Source organism: Hyperoodon ampullatus (assembly GCF_949752795.1).
Source record: "Hyperoodon ampullatus genome assembly, chromosome: 15".
Lineage (NCBI taxonomy): Eukaryota > Metazoa > Chordata > Mammalia > Artiodactyla > Ziphiidae > Hyperoodon > Hyperoodon ampullatus.
In genome coordinates, this window is record NC_136928.1 from 13,560,147 (window position 1) to 13,582,732 (window position 22,586).

Sequence of the window (22,586 nt, forward strand, 5' to 3'; positions counted from 1 at the left end):
TTCCTGTTCTCAGAACCTAACTGGATTCAGAGGGCAAGGATTCCTCTGATGCAAGTTACGTAGATCAATTTCCTGGGCCCAGAGCAGGGTGGAGAAGGGTGGAGAGTAGAGATGGAAAAGCAGAGGGAGGATGTCTGGCAAAATCCCATCTCTAACACCCCCCGACAGGTGGTCATCCAGCCTTAGTCCAGTCCTATCTCAAGTTCAAGTTCACTTGGTCCCACACAGCCCCGACTGCTGACACCATTCCCACGTTCCATCCCAGCGGGCCAGTGTCACACTGCGCTGCCTACGTCTGCTCTGTCCTTTTGTCGACCCCTGACCTGTCCTCCTGTTGACAGTCTGTGGCTCTTGTGTATCTGATGCTCAGGGCCACTTTTCTGGCTTTGAACTTTTTCTTTTCTCCTTGAACACAGCTCGGACTCTCCTTTGACTACCCTCTTTTCTTGTCCTGGGAAACAGGTGGTCTGGTTCTTGGTGGCAACCAGAACACCACCTGGAGGTCCAGATACCATCAGCCCAGCCTCAGGTCCTCAAACGGAACCTGAATGTGTTTCCTTTTAGGTTTCAGAGATGGGAGCTCAGTGCATTAAGAGGCATCCAGTTCTCCAATCCACTGTTGGAAGAACCATTGCATACTGAACCACTTGTCTATGTGGAATATGAATTTATGGATTGTTAACTCTGTCGGAAAGGGATCTTGTCCTGCTCATCTCTGTATGCTTAGGGTCTGGGGAAAAAGCTGATACACTGTAAGAGATTGGCTGACATCCAATTTCCTGTATACCTCATAGTTATTAATCCTGTAACTTTTGCTGCCTAAGGAGCAAAGCAGGAGTGTATGAAAGTATCCAGATAACAACCCTTAACAAGTTAAAGATAACTTTCACATCTCTGCTTAGGCGTTCTTTCTTCAGAGGATCAGCCTTCACAGACTGCCATTTTCTCACAATGCAGCTTCCAGGTCTTGTGCCACTTTGGACCTGGTGGCCTCTTCTAAATGCTTCATTCTCTCCTTCAAGGTGTCTCACGGGACTGAACACAGTGTCCAGATGTTTTCTCATCACTGTAGCGTCAGTAGCACCATCGCTGTCCTGGTTTGGGACTCTATACTTTTACAAGCAAAGTAAGATGGAATTTGCTTTTATGAGAGTCACGTGTTTTTTTTGTTTGTTTGTTTGTTTGTTTTTGCGGTACACAGGCCTTTCCTGTTGTGGAGCACAGGCTCCGGACGCACAGGCTCAGCGGCCATGGCTCACTGGCCCAGCCGCTCCGCGGCATGTGGGATCTTCCCAGACCGGGGCACGAACCCGTGTCCCCTGCATCGGCAGGCGGACTCTCAACCACTGCACCACCAGGGAAGCCCCAGTCACATGTTTCTTGAATAAATGAGTGAAAGAATATCATTCAATTTGGTTTACATCAAATGTTTGCTCATTTAACACTCCAACTATGCCTTTTCTCCTATGAACCGTTTTCAACCAACCCATACAGACACATACACATCCCTAAAGGGATGATTTTAAATTTATTCTCTTAAAGTATCATCTTGTTGATATGACTTACCTCAAGTCCCCAAAATCTCTATGAATATTGATTCAATCACCTCATGTGTTTATGTCATTTACAGATTTGTCAGGTCCATCTTTGTCTTTATATCATAGAACTCAACTGATAGATCTATATCTTTTCAATCAAGTATTTGAGAATCTATTTAATAGACTCTCATCTAACTCATATTTCCCTAGCTTGTACATAAGGATAGCCTAAGAGTCTGGAAAGTGTTGTGCAAAATCAAGATACATCGGGCTTCCCTGGTGGCGCAGTGGTTGAGGGTCCGCCTGCCGATGCAGGGACGTGGGTTCGTGCCCTGGTCTGGTAGGATTCCGCATGCCGTGGAGCGGCTGGGCCTGTGAGCCACGGCCACTGGGCCTGCGCGTCCGGAGCCTGTGCTCCACAACGGGAGAGGCCACAACAGTGAGAGGCCCGCATACCGCAAAAAAAAGAAAAAAACAATCAAGATAATCAACTTCCCCAGATTTTGTCTTCTAGGAACCTGATTAAGAAAGGAAATAAGGTTAGTTTAGCAAGGCTTAGCCACAGTGAACACAGACACGCTCCTAGTGACCATCTTTTTCTAATCACTCATAAACTATCTTGAATAGCCTTTTCTAGCATTTTAACTTGGATTTATAAATTCTATAGTTTCCCCAATCTATTTTTTCTTTTCTTTTTCTTTTTTTTTTAACGTGGACATTTGCTCATTTACAGTTTCCTGACATCTCTTTTGTCCTCCTTGGTTTCAAATGTCTTACAACTGTGTCCTTTCCAATTCAGAGAGAAGATGGGGACATTCTAGGAGACAAGTATGTCTGCTTTCTGTTTGCATTTATTAACATCAAAGCTTTCTTCCCCAGACCAGGTGTCCGTCTCTTCAAACTCTGAGCGTAGCTAAAAATAGCCTTTTAAATCTTCATCAGATTATCTGTCAAGCCTCACATTATGGTGGGATTTGACCATCCTGACATTTACTAAATGCTACCCTTTTGTCTTTATCCCTGGACAAGCGTCTCCCCCTATCACCATGCTTCTCATTTATATAGCTTCCTTAGACTTATGGCCATCAGAGAGTCCTCTCTACACTTATCTTGGTGTCTTTAAATGTGTCCCAAATTACACCTTTTTTTGGTATCTATTGAATTGTCAGAGTAATAGTTTACTGTTTTTCTTACTCTCAAGCCCATGTGCCCCTATGAAATCTCTGCCCATAGAATCATAATAACCAATGTTTTTTAATCACCTACTATGTGCCAGGCACTGCAAGGTATTTTACATTCACCTCATTTAGTTTTCACAAGAATCCTGAATGTAGCCATAACTCCTGGACAGAGTAAATGGAGAAGCTATTTGAGGAACTGAAAAATAAATAATAATTGATATATAAGGATATATATATGGTACTTACACAATTCTACACATGTGTTGAAATTCATAGAACTGCACAGCCCTAAACAAGGTCATTTTGCTGTATAATAATTTAAATATATCATCTTTTATGTCCAGATCTCTTTCTCTTTGTTATGGCAAACTCCAAGCTGAAATGGCTATATTCTCTAATGGTTCCCTGTACTGAAATTTTGTCCAAGGACCCCTGCCTGATCTCTTCCCTTTGAAAGTCACCCCTTCCTTTCCTGGGTTCTCACAGCAGTGTGTTTTTCCTTATTACACATTCTGCCTGTTGGTGTAATTATTTGCCCATGTGACTTTCTCCCTGACCACAATGTGATCAGGAAGGCAGGAACTGTGGCTCATGCATCTTGGGATTTCTGCAGCGCCTAGCCCAGTATCAGGGCTTGGTGTGTGCCTTTGTAGAACTGAGACCCTTGGTTCCCAGGAGCATAGCTCACTGGGACCAACAACAGAAAGAAGGGAGGTTGCCTGCAATTTATGCCAAGTAGGCAGCCTGTATCCATGGCCTGAACCGCATAATAAGCAAGGAGATGAAGCAAAAGGACTGAGTTGGACCTCTAGTGTCAGAGAAGATGAACAAAGCTTATTAATTCATGGTAATACCAGCGTGATTTCAGAACAGTTTCCCCCAGCAACAACCTAGTTCTCTCACTGTGATGAAGTGTTCTGCCTTCTGCCTCAGACTTTAGCCACTTGGGATCTGCATTACTGCCTTGTAAAGTTGATGGGCAGTGGTACTGTCTCTTAGTTAAGGAATTTCTGCCAGCCTTAGCAAAAAATATCAGTTGTGCAATTTCTAAGGGCATTCCTTGCAATAGAAAAGTGATTAAAAATTGGACCAGACTGGAACAATGCCCATCTTGAATCTGTATAGTTCACCTGCCCAGTCTCCTCCACTCCATCAGCTCCAGGTGTGAGCTCATCAGCTTCCACAGGTGAGGAAGCCTTATTTATATTACACTGGAAAAAGGTTGAGGAGGGGGTAATCAGTTCAGAAAAGCACAGCTTTGATCACCCAAGGAAGCTGTTCAGATCAAAGTCTCTTTTTCTTCTAAACTGCCTGAAGATGTTAATTTAATTTTTTTTTTTAATCCAACCTGCTCGATATTTCTTGTGTCTTAAAAGCCTCTCTTCTTGAGAAAGGTGACAAGCAGTGGCAGCTGGATTCTGGTAGAGCCCAGAGTGCTCTAGCAGAGGAGGGTTAAGGATAAAGGTGATCTTTTCTTTTGGAGTCTCTGGACACTGAAGAGCCTGGGATGGCTCTCTGTCCATCACCAGTTTCAGCAGAGAAACCACTTTAGTAAAGTGATGGTGGGCCATGTGCTGGTATCACAGTGGATCAAAGGCAGAGCGTCTGCTAGGGTTAGGGGTGAGAGAGCCAGCCAGACCCAAAGCACATTCTATTTTATGCCTCGTTGGAGAAGCCTAGCCATACCTCTATCTTTGCCTTTGCAGATGCCAGAAGGGAAATCTCTAGAGAAGGTAACCCTGAGAAGTCATTTTGCCAGCATGCTGTGTGTGCTTGGGCAGAGGGGAGGCTGGAGCTCTGCTGCTTCTCAACCCTAAGGGTAGACGGATACTTGGGGGTCACACAGCTGGCTGCGGAATCCAAGCTTTCCTGTGATTGCCACACTCAGGCAAACCAACTCTCTACTACTTTGCAGTGTTGCAGTGCACTGTCCGTTACATGGCCAGTGGGGATGGGAAAATTCAGAAAGTACAGCTTTGCAGGCAGAGAGGAAGATATTCCCTCTGAGACTTCTTACACAATCCACTACATAGACTGGCTCAGAACCATACTCCTACAGCCCTCCCTTGGTATCTGTAGGGGGGGTGGTTCCAGGACCCCCAGAGGATACCAAAATCCACAGATGCTCAAGTCTCTTATATAAAATTGAGTAGTACCTGCATAAAACCTATGCACATCCTCCCATATACTTTAAATCATGTCTAGATTACTTATAATACCTAATATAATGTAAATGTTATGCAGCAATAAATAGTTGTAAATATAAGGTAAATGCTATGTAAATCATTGCCAGCATGCAGCAAATTCTAGTTTCGCTTTTTGCAACTTTCTGGATTTTCTTTCTGAATATTTTTGATCTGTGATTGATTGAATCTGTGGATGTGGAATCTGTGGGTATGGAGGGCCAACTGTACTTTATGTAGACAGTCTGGACAAAAGCATTCAGCCAGGTTCTTCTCTCTGATTTGTTTTAACCCAGAATTGATCCCACTCCCAGTTCCTCATCTGTCATTGGCTGTGGAACCATCACCACCATTCACATCCAGAACTTTTTTCATCTTGCAAAACTGAAATTCTGAATCCACTAAATAATAACTTCTCATTCTCCCTTTTCCTTGGTCCCTGGAAAGGGACCATTCTACTTGTCTCTCTGAAGATGACTACTCTGGGTATCTCATATAAATGGATCCATACAGTATATGTCCTTTTGTGACTAGTTTATTTCACTTAGCGTGATGTATTCAAGGCTCCTCCATGTAGTAGCCTGGGTCAAAATTTCCTTCCCTTTTTAAGGCTGAATAATATTCTATTGCATGTATATACCATATTTTTTGTTTATTCATTCACCCATCAATGGACACTTGGGTTGCTTCCACATTTTGGCTGTTGTGATTAGTGCTGCTATGAACATGGGTGTACTATTACCCATTCAAGCCACTGTTTTCAATGCTTCGGATATATGCTCAGAAGTGAAATTGCTGGATCATATGGTAATTCTATGGTTAATATTTTGAGGAATTGCCATACTATTTACCATAGCGGCTGCTCCATTTTGCATTCTCACCAACAGTGCACAAGGGTTCCAATTTCCCCACTTCCTTGCCAACACTTGTTATTTTGGTTTTTGTCATTGTTGTTTTGATAGCAGCTATCGTAATGGGTGTGAAGTACTATCTCATTGTGGTATTGCTTTGTATTTCCCTAATGATTAGTGATGTTGAGCATCTTTTCATATGCTTATTGCCCATCTGTAGATCTTTGGAGAAATGTTTATTCAAGCACTTTGCCCATTTTTAACCTGGGTGTTTGGATTTTTGTTGTTAAATTTTGAGTTCTCTATATAGAGATACTGGATATTAGTCTTTTATCTGTATGTGATTTGTAAATATTTTCTTGCTTTTTTTACTGTGTTGACAGTGTCATTTGATGCACAAAAGTTTTAAATTTTAATGAATTTCAACATGTATAGTTTTTTTTGTGGTTTATACCTTTGACGTCATATCCAAGAAATATTGCAAATCCAATGTGGTGAGGCTTTTCTCCTGTTTTCTTCTGAGAGTTTTATAGTTTTAGCTCTGACATTTAAGTCTTTGGTCTATTTTGAGTTAATTTCTGTATATCATGTTAGATAACAGTTCAATTTCATTCTTTTGCATGTGGATATCTAGTTTCCCCTGTACCATTTGTTGAAAAGACTATCGTTTTCCCATTGAATGATCTTGGTACTCTCGTCAAAAATCATTTGACCAAATATGCAAGGGTGTATTTCTACATTGGTCTATATGTCTGTCTTTATGCCAGTACCACCCCATTTTGATTGCTGTAGACTTGTAAATTTTCAAATCAGGAAGTGTGAGACCTCTGACTTTTTTCTTCTTTTTCAAAATGGTTTTGGCTATTCAGGGTCCCTTGTGATGCCATATGAATTTTAGAATGAGTTTTTCTATTTCTGCAAAACAAGTCATGCAATTTTGATAGATTGCACTGAGTCTGTAGATAGCTTTAGGTAATACTGACATCTTAAAAATATTAAGTCTTTCAATCCATGAACACAGGATTTCTTTCCATTTATATCTTCCTTAATTTCTTTCAGCAACATTCTTGCTGAAAGTTTTTCACCTCCTTTGTTAATTCCTAAGTACTTAATTCTTTTTGATGCTATTATAAATTGAATTGCTTTCTTCATTTCCTTTTTGGATTGTTTACTGTTGATGTATAGAAATGCAACTGATATCTGCATGTTGATTTTTGTATCCTGCAACTTTGCTGAATTATTCATTCTAACAGTGTGTGTATGTGTGATGTTTGTGTAATCTTTAGGGTTTTATACATATAAGATCATATCATCTGTGCATAGAGACAGTTTTACTTCTTCCTTTCCAATTTGGATGCCTTTTATTTCTTTTTCTTGTTGAATTACTCTGGCTAGGACTTCCAGTATTGTGTTGAATAGAAGTGGTGAAAGCAGACATCTTTGTCTTGCTCCTGACAAAGGAAAAGCTTTCAGTTTTTCACCATTGAGTATAATGTTGTGAGTTTTTTCATATATGACTTTATAATATTGACATAGTTTCCAGAGTGTTTTTATCATGAAAGGATGCTGAATTTTGTCAAATGCTTCTAATGCATCAATTGAGACGATCATGGTTTTTTTTCTTCATTCTGTTAATGTGATATATTACATAGATAATTCTTTTGTTTGTTGAACCATCCTTGTATTCCAGGAGTAAATCCCACTTGGCCATAGTGTATAATCCTTTTAATGTGCTGCTCCTCTCAGCCTCTAGTATTCTGTTGAGGATCAGCATTTTGTAGTTTTAAGCATACAAATCCTATCTGTTGTTAGATGTATACCCAAGTACTTATTTTTCTGAGAAATTGTACATGATATTGAGTTTAAAAAATTTTTCCTGTCCAAGTGTTCATTGCTAATATATAGAAATTCAATGAATTTTTGCATGTTGATCTTATATCCTGTGACCTTGCTAAACTCATTTCTTAGTTCTAGGATGTTTGTTTGTTTTGTAGATTTCTTGGGATTTTCTAAATAGACAATGATGTCATATATAAATAGGAACTGTTTTATTTCTTCCTTTCTGATATGAAAGAATATGCTTTTTATTTCCATTTCTTGCCTTATTTCACTAGTTAGAACTTTTAATAATATATTGAATAAGAATGGTGAGACCAAACATCATTGCTTTATTCCTGATGTTAGGGGGAAAGCATTCCTTGTTTCACCGATATGTATGTTGTTAGCTATAGTAGGGGCCCCCAACCCCCTGTACCGGTCCATGGCCTGTTAGGAACCAGGCTGTGCAGTAGGAACTGAGCAGCGGGCGAAAAACTGAAGCTTCATCTGTATTTTCAGCGGCTCCCCATCACGTGCATTACTGCCTGAGCTCCGCCTCCTGTCAGATCAGTGACGGCTTTATATTCTCATAGGAGCATGAACCCTACTGTGAACTGCGCACGTGAGGGATCTAGGTTGCGTGCACCTTATGAGAATCTAATGCCTGGTGATCTGAGGTGGAGCTGAGGTGGTGATGCTAGCACTGGGGAGTGGCTGCAAATACAGATTATCATTAGCAGAGAGGTTTGACTGCACAGAGACCATAATAAATCAATTGCTTGCAGACTCATATCAAAACCCTATCAGTGGGAGTACCCTGGTGGTGCAGTGGTTAAGAATCCGCCTGCCAATGCAGGGGACACGGGTTCAAGCCCTGGTCCAGGAAGATCCTACAAGCCGTGGAGCAACTAAGCCCATGCACCACAACTACTGAGCCTGCGCTCTGGAGTCCACGTGCTGCAGCTGTTGAAGCCCCTCTTGCCTAGAGCCCATGCTCCACAACAAAAGAAGCCACTGCAACGAGAAGCCCATGCACTGCCACGAAGAGTAGCCCCCGCTCGCCACAACTAGAGAAAGCCCATGTGCAGCAGTGAAGACCCCATGCAGCCAAAAATAAATAAAATAAGTAAATTTATATTTAAAAAAAACCCTATCAGTGAGTGGCAAGTGACAATTAAGCTGCATCTTACAGAGTAGATGGGACATAAGCAACACACTTTGGGTGTCACTGTCTCCCATCACCCCCAGATGGGACAGACCATCTAGTTGCAGGAAAACAAGCTCAGGGCTCCCACTGACTCTACATTATGGTGAGTTGTATAATTATTTTATTATATATTACAATGTAATAATAATAGAAATAAAGTGCACAATAAATGTAATGTGCTTGAATCATCCTTAAACCATCCCTCCCCCCACTGGCCCTGGTCTGTGGAAAAACTGTCTTCCACAAAACTGGTCCCTGGTGCCAAAAAGTTTGGGGACCACTGAGCTATAGGATTTTTGTAGATGCTCTTTACCAAGTTGAGGAGGTTTCACTCTCTTCCTGTTTGTCTGAGGGTTATCACAAATGGGTGTTGCATTTTGTCAAATGCTTTTTCTGGTACCAATTGATATGATCATGTGATTTTTTTTGTCTTTTGCCTATTAATATGGATAACTAAATTGAATGATTGAACCAGTCTTGCATCCTTGGAGCAAACCACACTTGGTCATGGTATATAATTTTTTTAATATATTGCTGAATTCTAGTTCCTAATATTTTGTTAGAAACTTTTGTGTCTATATTCATAAGGGATATGGGTCCATACTTTCCCTTTTTTGTTCTGTTTTTGTCTGGTGTGATATTAGGTCAACACTAGCTTCATAAAATGAATGTAGTTCCTCCTCTTGCACTATCTGGAAGAGATTCTGTAGAATTATTAATTCTTATTTAAATGTTTAGTAGAACTCTCCAGTGAATTCTGGAGACTGGTGTTTTCTTCTTCTAGAATTTTAAATATAAATTCAATTTCCATAACAGTTATAGGGCTATTCAAATTGTCTATTTCATATTGAGTATGGTGATTTGTGTGTTTTGAGGAATTTTTAAGTTGTCCAATTAATGTGTGTAGAATTTTCTCAGTAATCCTTTATTATCATTTTGATGTCTGCAGGGTGTTTACCGATATCATCTATTTAATTCCTGATGTTAGTGATTTGTGTCTTTTCTTTGTTAGGCTTTTAAAGGGTTATCAACTTTGTGGGTTTTTTTCAAAGATCCAACTCTTTGCCTCATTATTTTTCTCTATTTTTTTCCTGTTTTCAATTTCATTGATTCCTGCTCTTATCTTTATTATTTCTTTCCTTCTGCTGTCTTTGGGTTTATTTTGCTCTCAATTTTTTAGGTTCTTGAGGTGGTAGCTTAGGTTATTGATTTGAGACTTTTCTTCTATTTCATGTAAGCTGTAAGGTCCCCTCTCAGCACTATTTTAGCTGTGTTCCACAAATTTGATTATATTTTCACTTTCATCCAGTTCAATCCTGCTGTTGACTCCATCTACTGAGATTTTTATTTCAGTTATTGTATTTTTCAGTTCTAATATTTCTATCTGGTTGCTTGCATTTACTATTTCTTTGCTGAGACTATTTATTCGATGAGCCTTCCTATTCTTTTGTTTCAAGCACATGTGTAGTCATTCATGGAAACATTTTTGTGATGTCTGTTTCAAGAACACATCAAGTTGTCTCATCCCCATTCTGTCCTTTTCTCAGTCCTAGAAGAGATAGACATGGAAGAATTTTCCCAAGGCAAAAACATTCCATCAGGAGAAGAGGCAGCAATCAACTGACTGGTACCTTCATGCTGGCCATTTTCCTGACATTTATTCTGAAACTAAGTTTCTCCCTCCTTCCTCCCTTTCTCCTCCCCCTTCTTACCTCTTGAGAGCTGACTGTGTGCCAGGCATCTTGCTGGGTCCTAGGAGAGGAAGGGGGTAGAGCTAACTAATTTTTTTCCTTTTTTCCTCTCTCAAAGTTGATAACCATGGTGTGTGTGCGCGTGTGCGTGTGCGTGTGTGTGTGTTTCAGTAGAGTTTTGAATATAAAATTAACCCAAAAGAGATCAGCTAAAATTCAGTAAGGGCAAGAGGAAGAGTTGGGCAGGTCCAGGGAGCAGAAATCATCAAGTCTCATAACATTTCCAGTTTTCAATCAGGGCACAAATGTGCTTGGTTGCAGTCAGGGGCTGCTGCCTGGGTGTGAGTGCTGAGCTTTGCCTCCTTTCTCAGCCCCATTCAGCATGAGCCCCCATATAACTTTAGGGCTAATGTCCCCTTCACTGTGTTCTGGAAAAGCCACTTGGTAATTCTGTTAATGTCTAGTAGCCCAGACTCATAGCGTTGAAACGCCCTGATGGAATTTCTCCATATTCTGGGTAAGTCACTCAAGAGAATTCTCCTGGGCACTTCAGCATCTTGACCTCTTTATTTAAATGGCAAAACGACAAGTTTGGGGCCCGGCCCTGTTTTCTCCTCCCACTAACTCTAGTTCCCTAGGGTCAAATTTTGTTCTTATTTTCCTACAGAAGGCTTTCACCAAATTCTTCCAGTTTTTTTATTTGTCTCCAGCGGTTTCCTCTCTTACTTTCGGCCCTGTCTTCTAGAACAGCCTGAAATGAAATCTGCCCCTTGAGCTGTGCACAGAAGACATGGAGGGGAGAGTGTTCAGGCAAGAACCTCTTTCACATGTCCCAGGACAGGCTTGCAGGGCCAAGAATCCTCAGAGGGTGATGATCTCCACACTTGGGGAAGCGTGCTGCCGTTCTGAACACGGGATTTCGGCTCTCCAGCTGGTTCTCCACTTAGATGTCCATTTAGATGCTTGATAAAGAAGTGTCAAGGGCAGAGCAGGTGTCATGTTTCACATGCTGCTCCATTTGTCCGTGCGATCATATGCTCCTCTTGGGTAATCAGGCACGGGTAGAGTTTGCACATGGTGGCGCTTGGCCTGGAAAGCCATTGGTCCATTTCCCCTGTGAGGAGAGCTTTGTGGAGGAGGTGGGCAAAGTACAGAACGTCAGACAGAAAAGCATGGCCTCTTGCTGCAGGACAGGAAATCCTTCTGCCCTTCTCCTAATCCCCTACCCCCCGCCTCACTCTCTATCTCTGGCCCTTGGTCTGGAGACTGTGCTCACAGAACAATTCTAGGGCAACTGTTAGCTGATGATGGCTTCTGCTGCATTCCCTCTCAGAGATTCCTGACACTGACATTAATCTCTGGAAGTTAGGGTAGCCTTCCAAGCCAAAGGAAGGAATACTGAAGGCTGGAGTTTCAAGACAGCTATAGCACACTGGGGAAACGTGCATGGCCAACAAGGATGGAAGTTTCTGGAGACCTCTCCCCTGAAGAGGCAGCTGTCTAGGTCCCCTACTGTGGCAGCCAGCTCGCAAGACGTGCATCAGTGCACCCAAAACACTCTATAATTGGAAAACTCAGAACACAACTTCTCACACGGACCCCACCAGTAAGCACGGCAGAACCCACACAGTTGGTTAAATTTAGTTTCCTGCAGAAACTTTGCACAAATGCCACCTCCTCTGGCAAGTCTTTTCTAAACCCATGCTGAGTTGGGCACCCCAGATGAGTGCTTTGTTAACACCCCCAATTTCCTCCGTCTCAGCACGTAACCCACTCCAACGTGCTTGCTTATTGGGGTCTCATCTATTAGTCAGGGAATTGAGGGTGAGGGTCTTATTGATATTAGCACCTCCAGTGCCTGGCACATAATAGCCACTCACAGATGTTTCTGAAGAAGGGTTGTGGTAGGTATGTGAAGACAGTCAACAAAATAACCCTTCTGTTGACCTATCAGGGAGCCTGGAATTCCAACCATTGGATATTTATTTCTTTGAGTTAAAAAGTTACTCCTATGCACCAAAGATTCCTTTCCAAAATTAAAGTTTCATCAAGAGAGATAACTGTCATTGAGATTTGGGCTGGGGGTGGTTTGAGATGAGCCCTGCAGAGCCTTGGCATAAGCTTGAACTTGTGGGGAGAGAACCAGGAATTAAGGGAAGCAGGCATTCCAGGGCCTCCATGGCACAGAGGTACAGGAATGAGGCAAAACCGCTTATGGCTGTAACACTACGTCTGAAATTTGATTTCTTTGTCACTTGTAGCTCTTTTCCCTTATTAAATATATATAGGCTAAAAAACCCAAAATATATGCTTCAAACGAACCAGGTACTAGAAGAACATCACCTGGCCCATAACGGGTCCTCAGTGAATATTGTAGAACAGCTGCCTTGGAACACTGTCAGCCACGTGCTCACTTCTTTCTGTGTGGCTCTGGCTCGCAAGGAGCAGAGAAGGTAGTAGGAAAAGAACAGGCGAAAAGGATGGGGTTTCACCACCACAGACCCCGCTACCCTTAATAATCTGGGCTCCAGGAATTCGGAGCAGGGACTGACACTATTCATGATGGACTGGGTTTGGAAATGCAGTCAAGCCCCAGATAGGAACGCTCTTCTTCTGTGTGGGAAGCCTGAGCCCATGACTGGCTGCAGATGCCTGAGCGGGGGCCGCAGGCACACGTGGTCCACACACAGGATGTTTGCTCCTGCTTCCTGCCCTGGGGCCCAGGACACTCTCCAAAGCAAGGGGCCACGATGGGGTCCTCAGGTAGGAAAAGGGCCACCAACAGAAGGGAGAACAGTTTTCCCTGCACTCAGTGGGAGGTGCTTGCAGTTAACTTTTGGCTGCTGGGTTTGATGCTTAAACCAGCTGCTACCTACACATGTTGAGAAAAGGAAGAAAGAGTTAGAATGCAGGAAAAAGGGAAAAACCCCATCTCGCCCACTTGACAGGCTCCAACTGCCTCTGCCAGCCGCTTGTGAGGTGGGGACAGTCCCCTGCAGACGCCCGGCCCCTATGCTGGGGTTGCCGTGGTGAGCGCCGTGTTGGGGCTGGGGGAGAAGAGGCCTTCTCTAAAGCACAAAGACAGACAAAGGCCCTGCAAGGATGCGTGGGCCAGTCCCCAAACGGAATGCTGCTCCCTGGGCCCAGTCACACGGAGAGAGTGAGCCGGCTGAGGCAAACTGGGGGAGAAGCCAAGCAGAAAGAACCTTTGTGACAATGACAACTTAAGGAACACCAGATAAGCAGCTTGCTGGGGTGTTTCTAAACCTTCGAGGGGAGGTGAATCACTGGAGCGGTCACGTGGAAAATCCCCTTTCTCCTCAAGGCTCTGCCGGCCCCATGTTAAGGTAAAGTCATCATTTTCTTGTGAAAACCCTCCTTCCTAACAGCCCAGGATTCCATCAGGCTAGGAGAAAAGGCTCGTTTCTGGGAAGAAGTTGTATTTTGTAAACCTGGGGGACTGAAGGGTTGGGCCATGTCACTCGCTCAGGGACTTTGAGTTTCAGGAAAGACTCATGTGTCTGATTTCCTAGAACATCATTAGACAGAGAAAATCCTCCATCTAGCCAGACCACAGTGGTTAGGGGATGTGTGGGAGGGAGGCTTGGCATCCTTCCCTCCCTATCTGCCCAGTTTCCCCTGTGCATTTGGGGGCAGTGTGAACACTTGGCGGTTGGTAAGAAATGCTAAGGAAGCTTCCAGCAGCACTCCAGCCTCCGGTCAGTGGAGCCTTCCTGGGGAATCGCCTCTGTAGGTTTTCTTGACCTGGGTCCCAGCACCCTGCAACGGTGCCATCCACTCCGATGGGCCCCTGCGCGTGCCAGCTGGACAGACAGCAGGTACTCAAACTGCTCTGCTTGTGTCCTCAGACCAAGGTGTCATCCGCTTCGCCCCAGACAGTCTGCCCTGCTGCCAATCAAATGGAGAATGGCCAGAGCATCGTTGCTGCCGCTGGTGTGACCGCCCTGCCGAAGTCTGCGATCTGGGGAGGAGACATTCAACTGGTTCTATTTCTTCTTGAGCAGGCAGCTTGGTTCTTGGTACCATTTTCTATAGCCGACGTGGTGTGATGCCGGATCTCACCTACAGAAAAGCCGACCTTGAACTTTACATGGTGCCTCCAGCCAGAGCACTTAGGCAGAGTGGCCAAGCCAGGACCGCGCTGGGGTCTGCAGTGTGGGGAACATTCCAGGCACTCGCTCAGCATCCCTGGAGTGGAAAAGCCTTGCTCTGAGCCAACCCTCCAGTTATAGCAGGTCAGCAGAAGCTCCTTCAACTAGCTCTTGTGCCCTGGCCTGGCGGGAGCAGCACGGATCAGCAATGGCCACTTTCCCCAGAACATCCTACTTGCTTTTCCAAGGAAGGCAGGGAGACCCAGCAGGTGACGACCTCAGGACGTTTTTGTCCCAGTGAGGATCCCTGCTGGGCTGCTGTCTCACACCCAAACTGGAAAGACTGCCGCCAGTTGTGCAAGTAACTCCCCAGAGAACAGATCATTTCTATTTGATTTAGAAAATGATGGTCCGAATGCAGATTGGCACCAAGGGGCCTGTCTTATGACTAATTTCCATCACTGAAGAGAGGGCCCAATTTTTAAGAGGAGACAATCCTGGGAGGCAGGCAGGGAACAGCTGGACCGAACACTGAGAGCAAAGCTTGATAGGCAAGGTAGAGCCACTTGATTGAGGAAGGGATTTTGGACTTGACTCAAAAATAGGCGAACCAGATGCCTGGGTTTGCCTGGGACAGTCATGGTTTATGCCTGTCATCCAAGCTTAATTTTTTTTTTTTTTTTTTTTTTTTTTTTGTGGTACGTGGGCCTCTCACTGTTGTGGCCTCTCCCGTTGCGGAACACAGGCTCCGGATGCGCAGGCTCAGCGGCCATGGCCCACGGGCCCAGCCGCTCCACGGCATGTGGGATCCTCCTGGGGCACGAACCCCTGTCCCCTGCGTCGGCAGGCGGACTCTCAACCATTGCGCCACCAGGGAAGCCCCCATCTTAATTTTTAATGGTGCCCCCTTTCACTCTCAAAGAAAAAAGAAGTCCAGTTTTCTGGACTTCTGTTATCTCCCTATTTCAAAGGATAGAGAGACTTAGGGCTGGAAATGTATCCAGGGAGGGACACATAGGACATGGGGCTCTGAGAAGGTTCCTTTGGCTGATCCCGAAGGAGAGAGACAAGCAGTTGGAAGACCAGGCGGATTCATTCTCAAGCATGTTTAGAATCACAGGCTTGTTGGCAATGTCCAGGCACAGATTCACAGAGTGTAGATGCTGGATGGGTCTCTGGAGTCATCTAATTCTCTTCCTCTTTGGCCATAAGAGGACACTGGGCTAAAAGAGGTCAAAGTGACCTGCCCAAGGTCACACGCTGGATCCTGGCAGAGTGGAGATCAGACTTGCCCCCAGTGGACCAAGCCCAGGTGGTCTGTTCTGGAACAGAGGAAAGGGGTGACTCTGAAAGATGCTGCCAGGGGAACAGCTGCACTGGCTCTGGAGTGGCGGACAGAGTCATGGACTGTCCCATGGCTCTGAGGCTGAGGAGGGAGGACAGAGACCATAGACAGGTGGGTTCAGACCTGCTGAGTGAGCTTGGATGTGGAGCTGGAGCTTAGGTGAGATCCGGAGCCACAGTGGAGTGGAGGGCAGAGCAGAGGCATAAACGGGCCCTCCGGGGCAGTGACAGTGAGGACCGAAGAGATTAATTGGCAACTAGAACTAAGAGCGAGTGAAGGAATAGGTACGTGTGGGGATGGAAGGTGAATGGGGTCCTAAGTCATCGATGGAATCTAAATCTTTTCTGCGGTTCAAATCGTACTGAAATCTTCCTGAGAGGCAAACCCGAATGACAGCTGTCCTACCTCTTGGCATCTTTTCCCAGCCCCTTAGCAGGGCCACAGTGGTGGGAAAATCCTAAGTCATCAGCAGCCTTGACCTCTGCTTGGTATTTGGGGAAACTGAGTCACAGAGAAGCCAGCTCCCTCCTGCCTTACGGTAGTCTCAGCAAATAGGGTGTGATTCACAGCAAGCCACGAGCGTGATTCCACACGCCAGCCACAGCAGTGCACCTGAGGCTTCGTCAGTCTTATCTCCCGTGCGGCTCTGGCCAAGGTGGTGGATTTTCTGTGAATCTGATCATCTGGGAGGGGTCCAGGAAGAAGCCCAGCCTTAAGGTCCAGGGGCTTTGTGGTCACAGTTCTACTGCCCGACAACTAGCGGTGCCGTGGCAGAGGGCCACATCTCCTCCCTGCCCTACTCTTCCTGGTTGTCACATGAAGGCTCTGGCCTCTGCCATCTCCAAAACCTCACACTCTGGATTTGTTTTTCCAGGGGTGTTGGACGTTGGCTCAACTGCTGTGTGTTCATCTTTTGCATCTTCCCTGCAATCTGTGTCTAGAGCACCCTCACAGGTCATGAAATATCTGTCCTTAAGTCTCAGTTATCTGGGACAGTATAGGGATGCAATGGTATGCATGCAAAATATTGTTTTTTAAAACATCATATTCAACACCCATCTGCATTTTTTTTTTTTTTTTTGCCTGCAACAACTGTTGACGCAACAAGGTGGAGTTAAATATTTAAGTTGGCTGCAGAGAATCTAGGAAGTGAATAGCTCACTCAAGTAAACATAAACTTGACCACAGGCTGATTGTAGTCAGAACGATCTACTGTCACCCTGAGCAAGTTCTCTCACAGAACAATCTACAAAAATCCTGCATACCACTGTCACGCCCACATGATGCTCTCTGATATGTGACATTAAAAAACCTCAATCTCCTGAGAAAAAATCATAAAATAGTTTCAGTATATAAGAACTGAGCACACGTTTTTGTTGAGTGAAACTTCTTTGATGATGCCAGTTCAAATATCTGCAGATATTGAGAAAACACCCACAGACATCACCTTCGGTTGCAATAGTCGCACAGTCTGCAGAGACCAACAGAGAAGATGTAAAATACTGAATGTCACTGGACATCATTCCAGGACACCTAGGGCTACCTGAACCCTCTCCCACTCCCAACTGTTAGTTTCTTCTTCTTCTTCTTTATTTTAATTTATTTTTGGGTGCGTTGGGTCTTCATTGCTGCACGCGGGTTTTCTCTAGTTGCAGTGAGCAGGGGCTACTTTTTGTTGCAGTGCATGGGCTTCTCATTAGAGTGGCTTCTCTTGTTGCAGAGCATGGGCTCTAGGTGTGCGGGTTTCAGTAGTTGTGGCACGTGGACTCAGTAGTTGTGGCTCGTGGGCTGTAGAGCGTAGGCTCGGTAGTTGTGGCACACGGACTTAGTTGCTCCTCAGCATGTGGGATCTTCCTGGCCCAGGGCTCAAACCCATGTCCCCTGCATTGGCAGGCAGGTTCTTAACCACTGTGCCACCAGGGAAGCTTCTTTTTTTAAATTAATATTTATTGGAGTATAGTTGAATTATAATGTTGTGTTAGTTTCAGGTGTACAACAAAGTGAATCAGTTATACCTATATACATATCCAGTCTTTTTTAGATTCTTTTCCCATATAGGTCATTACAGAGTATTCAACTGTTAGTTTCTAACCAAATGTTCCCAAGAAGCCAGCCTGGGGCAACGTGTGCATGGCAGGGGGGTGAGAAAGTAAGAGAAGGAAGAGGCTTTGGGTGGCATCTCTTTCTACCCTCTCCCTATGGATGTGAAGAGAGTGGCTGTGGTATCTGCAGTCGTGGAGGCCATAGGGACAGCTAGGAGCGGGCCTGGAGGTCTGCTCTCCTGGCTCCAGGCTCTGTGCTCTGCCTTCTCTACCCCAGGCTGCCTCTGAGATGCCCAGGTAATCTCCATGCAGGGCTCACCAGCAGGACCAAGCAACACATAGGAGGTGGTTCAGCCCACAGAGGCATGGAGAAGGGAACACGGTGGAGAGATGAACAGGAGGAGAGAAGCAAGAAGGAGGAGATGGCAGGAGAAAACGCTGGACAGAATAGGAAGAAAGGGCCAAAGGCACATGTGTCCTAGTCACCGTGACTAGCGACTGGAGTAAAGAGGTGAGTGTCTGGGGGCCAAGAGCTACTCCAAGATCACAGTGCCACTGCCTGTACCTGGAAGGGAAGGTCCTGGGGGAGTGGCCCTCAGGCTGGGGAACTGAGAGCTTAGGGTGGACAGCCTCAAAGTACCGACCAAAGTTTCTATGCCTGAATGGGTGCCATTCAAAGTCAGTGTATTGGAAGAGCCGGGACCCCGGTGGACCACGTTTCCCAGGCAAACCCAATGTTTGGTATCAGCACTTCTGTGTTATAAAATCAACATCACTGAAAGCTTTAAAAAAAGACAGACTGAAAATATCACATCTTAGGCAAATGAGTTGAAAATCCCTTCTAGTGACGCCCTATATTTTCCACCCATTTCTAAAGTCAGAGAACACCTGGTATGGTATTTAGGTAAAGAAATGCGATTCCTGGTACACGCGGTTTCCTGACAGCACAGAACTGAAATGACGTCACGGAAATGCAGATGCCTCTAGGTCAGTCTGAGGACAGTTTCTAGGTGAAAACGTGAGTCTCAGCCATTGGTGGAAAAGTGGGTCTGTACTTTTATGATCTGCTGGTACCTATTGCTTTCTGCCTTCAAAGACTAAGTTTTAATTAAATGCAGGCAGGCTGCTGGACAGGCTTTTCCACACTTTTGGCTCACCTAGATGTACAACTGAAATGTGGGTTAGACCGCACCTGTGCTCCTTTGTCATTTGGAAGGAAAGAAAACGATGGTCACCAAGAAAAAAAGAAGTTTGTCTCCCACTCAAGGGCGAGGAAGCTATGACATAAGATGCCCCTTCCAGTGGTTCATATGAACAGACTCATTTGTGAAGCTTTCCCCACGGTGACGAAAAGACGTGGCAGACACAGAACGTATGGGATCCTTTGTCTTAATTAAAAAGTATGGTGAGAGTCATAGAATTTGGCCAAGCCTCATAAATCTGCTCAGAGAATCAAGGCTCTGTCAGATAAGCTTAAATAGAACCAACTGAGCCCTCTGGAGAATTGAATAGATTCCCCGCTAGTGGTTGACACCCACTTTCCTGTCACTTTGCTGCACTCCGAGGACGGCGGCTGTGCTCATTAGCCAGCAACCCTCCTACCCACCGATGACAAGTTTATCCCCAAGGAGCACAAAATTCAGGGATGATAAATTTACTCCTGCTCGTAAAAGTGAACCTCTCCTCAGGGCAATAAAAATGCTGTGAGCCTTTAAGGCAATCGGCGCTTTGTGTGCTAACGTACCTTCTTTAACAAAGCCTGGTCCTCTTTTCAGGACAGCGCCTCATGGGCAGGGAGAACGGCTCTAAAGTAACTGGAAAGGAAGAAAGAGAAAGTGAATGGCATCCCTTTGGACCCTGTTTGGAGGAGGACATCGTGGTGATAACAGATAGAGGTGGCGCGCTACAGTCCTTTCCTTGGTGATAGGTGCAAGGTGGACAGAGCCCGCCCCGGGGAGGTGGGAGCAGGGCCAGCACAGTCACTTGACCCTTGTCAGCCAGGATGATTACATCAGAGTAAACGGCCGTGACCATCAGCAAAGCTCCATCCTACAATGGTACAAATGAGCTTATTTATGAAACAGAAATGTAGTCACAGATGTATTACAGAAAACAAATTTATGGTTACCGGGGGTGGGGGGGGGGAGGGGGAGGGATACATTGGGAGATTGGGATGGACGTATACACACTGCTGTACATAAAATAGATAACTGATAAGGACCTACGGTAGAGCACAGGGAACTCTTCTCAGTACTCTGTAATGACCTATATGGGAAGAGAATCGAAAAAAAGAGTGGATATATGTATATGTATAACTGATTCACTTTGCTGTACACCTGAAACTAGCACAACATTGTAAATCATCTATGCTCCAATAAAAAAATAAATTAATAAAATTTAAAAAATAAAAAATACACCGCTGGGAGGTCCTGGGTTCAGCCACCATATAGCCTGTCCTCTCCCCCATGACCACACTGCCTGTTCATTTCCTGTGACCACCGTCTAGAGGACTCCGCCTGCCTTTGTAAATTTGGCAGTGCTACATTTTCTCTCTCAAGTCTCCATTGTGATTCCCACGGTGTTAAGTCTTCTCTGGGTATGAATGACGGGGGCCCAGTGTCGACTCAAGCAAACCCAACAAGTCCCCCAAATATTTCAAGTCGCATTTCCCCTACCATCTTTCTCCAACAGGACGGTGGAGAGAAACCAAGAAGGTCTGCAAAAAAGATTAATGATCCATTTTAATTGGCCATGAAAGCTCTAGTAATATTAACGGAGACAATTTCCACAAATTACACTCCCCTTCTCTATGCTGGTGGCCCAGCTCTCACCCAAGGCCCATTCGCGTGAGCACCCTTTTCAGTGTAAATAAGCACAAAACCACAACTGCGTCCCATGCGTGCTGCTTTGACTGTATTGTTTCATTCTCGAAAATGCTCCCATGATTCCCTGCCACCCTCAGATTTAAATCCACTTCTTTCAACAGGCATTAAGGCTTTAACTGAGTGACCCCGTGTAGATGAGCCTCTTATTTCCAGACTCAAAGTTGCATTCACTCTTTTTTTTTTTTTTTGGCAGTACGCGGGCCTCTCACTGTTGTGGCCTGTCCCGTTGTGGAGCACAGGCTCTGGACGCGCAGGCTTAGTGGCCACGGCTCACGGGCCCAGCCGCTCCGCGGCATGTGGGATCTTCCCGGACCGGGGCACGAACCTGTGTCCCCTGCATCGGCAGGCAGACTCTCAACCACTGCGCCACCAGGGAAGCCCCTGCATTCACTCTTTACCTGTCGTCACCCTTCACTGCCGTCTTCTGGGCAGTCTTACCTCCTGCCTTTGAGGGCAGCATAGCTCAACCACCCGCCCAACAACTCAAAGCCACTGGCCATCCCCTGGGTCCAGCCCATCTTCCACAATGGAATATTACTCAGCCATAAAAAGAATGAAATAATGCCATTTGCGGCAACATGCATGGACTTGGAGATTATCATACTGAGTGAAGTAAGTCAGACACAGAAAGAGAAAAATCATATGATATCGCTTATATGCAGAATCTTAAAAAAAATGATACAAATGAACTTATTTACAAAACAGAAGTAGACTCACAGACTTAAGAGAATGAACTTACGGTTACCGGGGGAAAGGTGGCAGGGGAAGGATTGATTGGGAGTTTGGGACGGACATGTCCACACTGCTATATTTAAAATAGATAAGCAACAAGGAGCTACTGTAAAAAATAAAAAATAACACCCCCCCGCCAAAACAAAATCCGCACTCAGTGTTCTTTAGAGACTCTTTTAGAAGGTGGCTATGTTGTTTGGTAGAGGTTTCTGCTGTGACGTGGCGTCTTCCTCAGCACAGGCCGTGGACATCTACACACCTTCTCCCGGCCTCCTCGGAGGGCTGCTAGGTTCTCACCCTCCTCTCTCCCCTCGCTGGGGTGGCCCCGCATCCATGTGTCCGGCTGCCTGGGTGCTGGACTCCACTGTGACGCCTTTACTTGCTCACGAGACATGGCACCCAGGAGAGCAGCTGCTCCCTGAAATTCTGCATTGATACATCTAAGCCAAACCAGTTGAGCGCCACGCCTAGGCATCCCTTTCCTGAATTTTCCCGTTTCAGTGGGAGGGACTGTCATCCACCAGCCTCCAGGCCCAAATCTTTGATTTTCCCTCCTGTCGCCATGCCTGCGGACTCTCCTTGTCCCTCAAGGCACCCCTTCCCCGTGGCACAGCTGCTGCTCTGATGCCTGCAGGACCCTCCTAACTTGCTCCCCAACCCTGAGGCCCAGCCCTCCTCTCCTGCCACCGTAGGAAGCCTGGCGCTGCCCTCTGGCTTCTCTTCTGCTCCGCCATCTTAGTCCCTCTGCCCTGGACAAGACGTCCCCTCCAACGGTTCCTCACCATCCTCAAACCATGGCTTGGTCCTCGGCCCACATGACCCTCTCCCTCTCTCCTCCCAAGCTGCTCAGAGAACACCTTCTGCCAGGCCCAGTGGATGGAGGGGTCAGCTGCACAGGCTTGGAGTCAGATGGACCCGACTTGACATCCTCAACGGTGCTGCCGCCACCAGCCGCCTCGGACAACAGATGAGTCACACACTGACTGAGCCTCAGTTTCCTC

At 45.5% G+C, this 22,586-nt stretch overlaps 1 protein-coding gene across 1 annotated transcript in view; it reads right to left on the reverse strand.

Moving 5' to 3' along the window:
• The window catches only part of ACOXL (acyl-CoA oxidase like), a gene marked incomplete at its 3' end in the record, with an annotated part of 362,800 nt that overhangs the window by 34,298 nt on the left and 305,916 nt on the right, over window positions 1-22,586 (reverse strand). Inside the window, 2 exon segments of the mRNA XM_079720397.1 lie at window positions 19,713-19,738; window positions 19,741-19,782. Of these exon segments, the coding sequence (XP_079576523.1) occupies window positions 19,713-19,738; window positions 19,741-19,782 (68 nt within the window).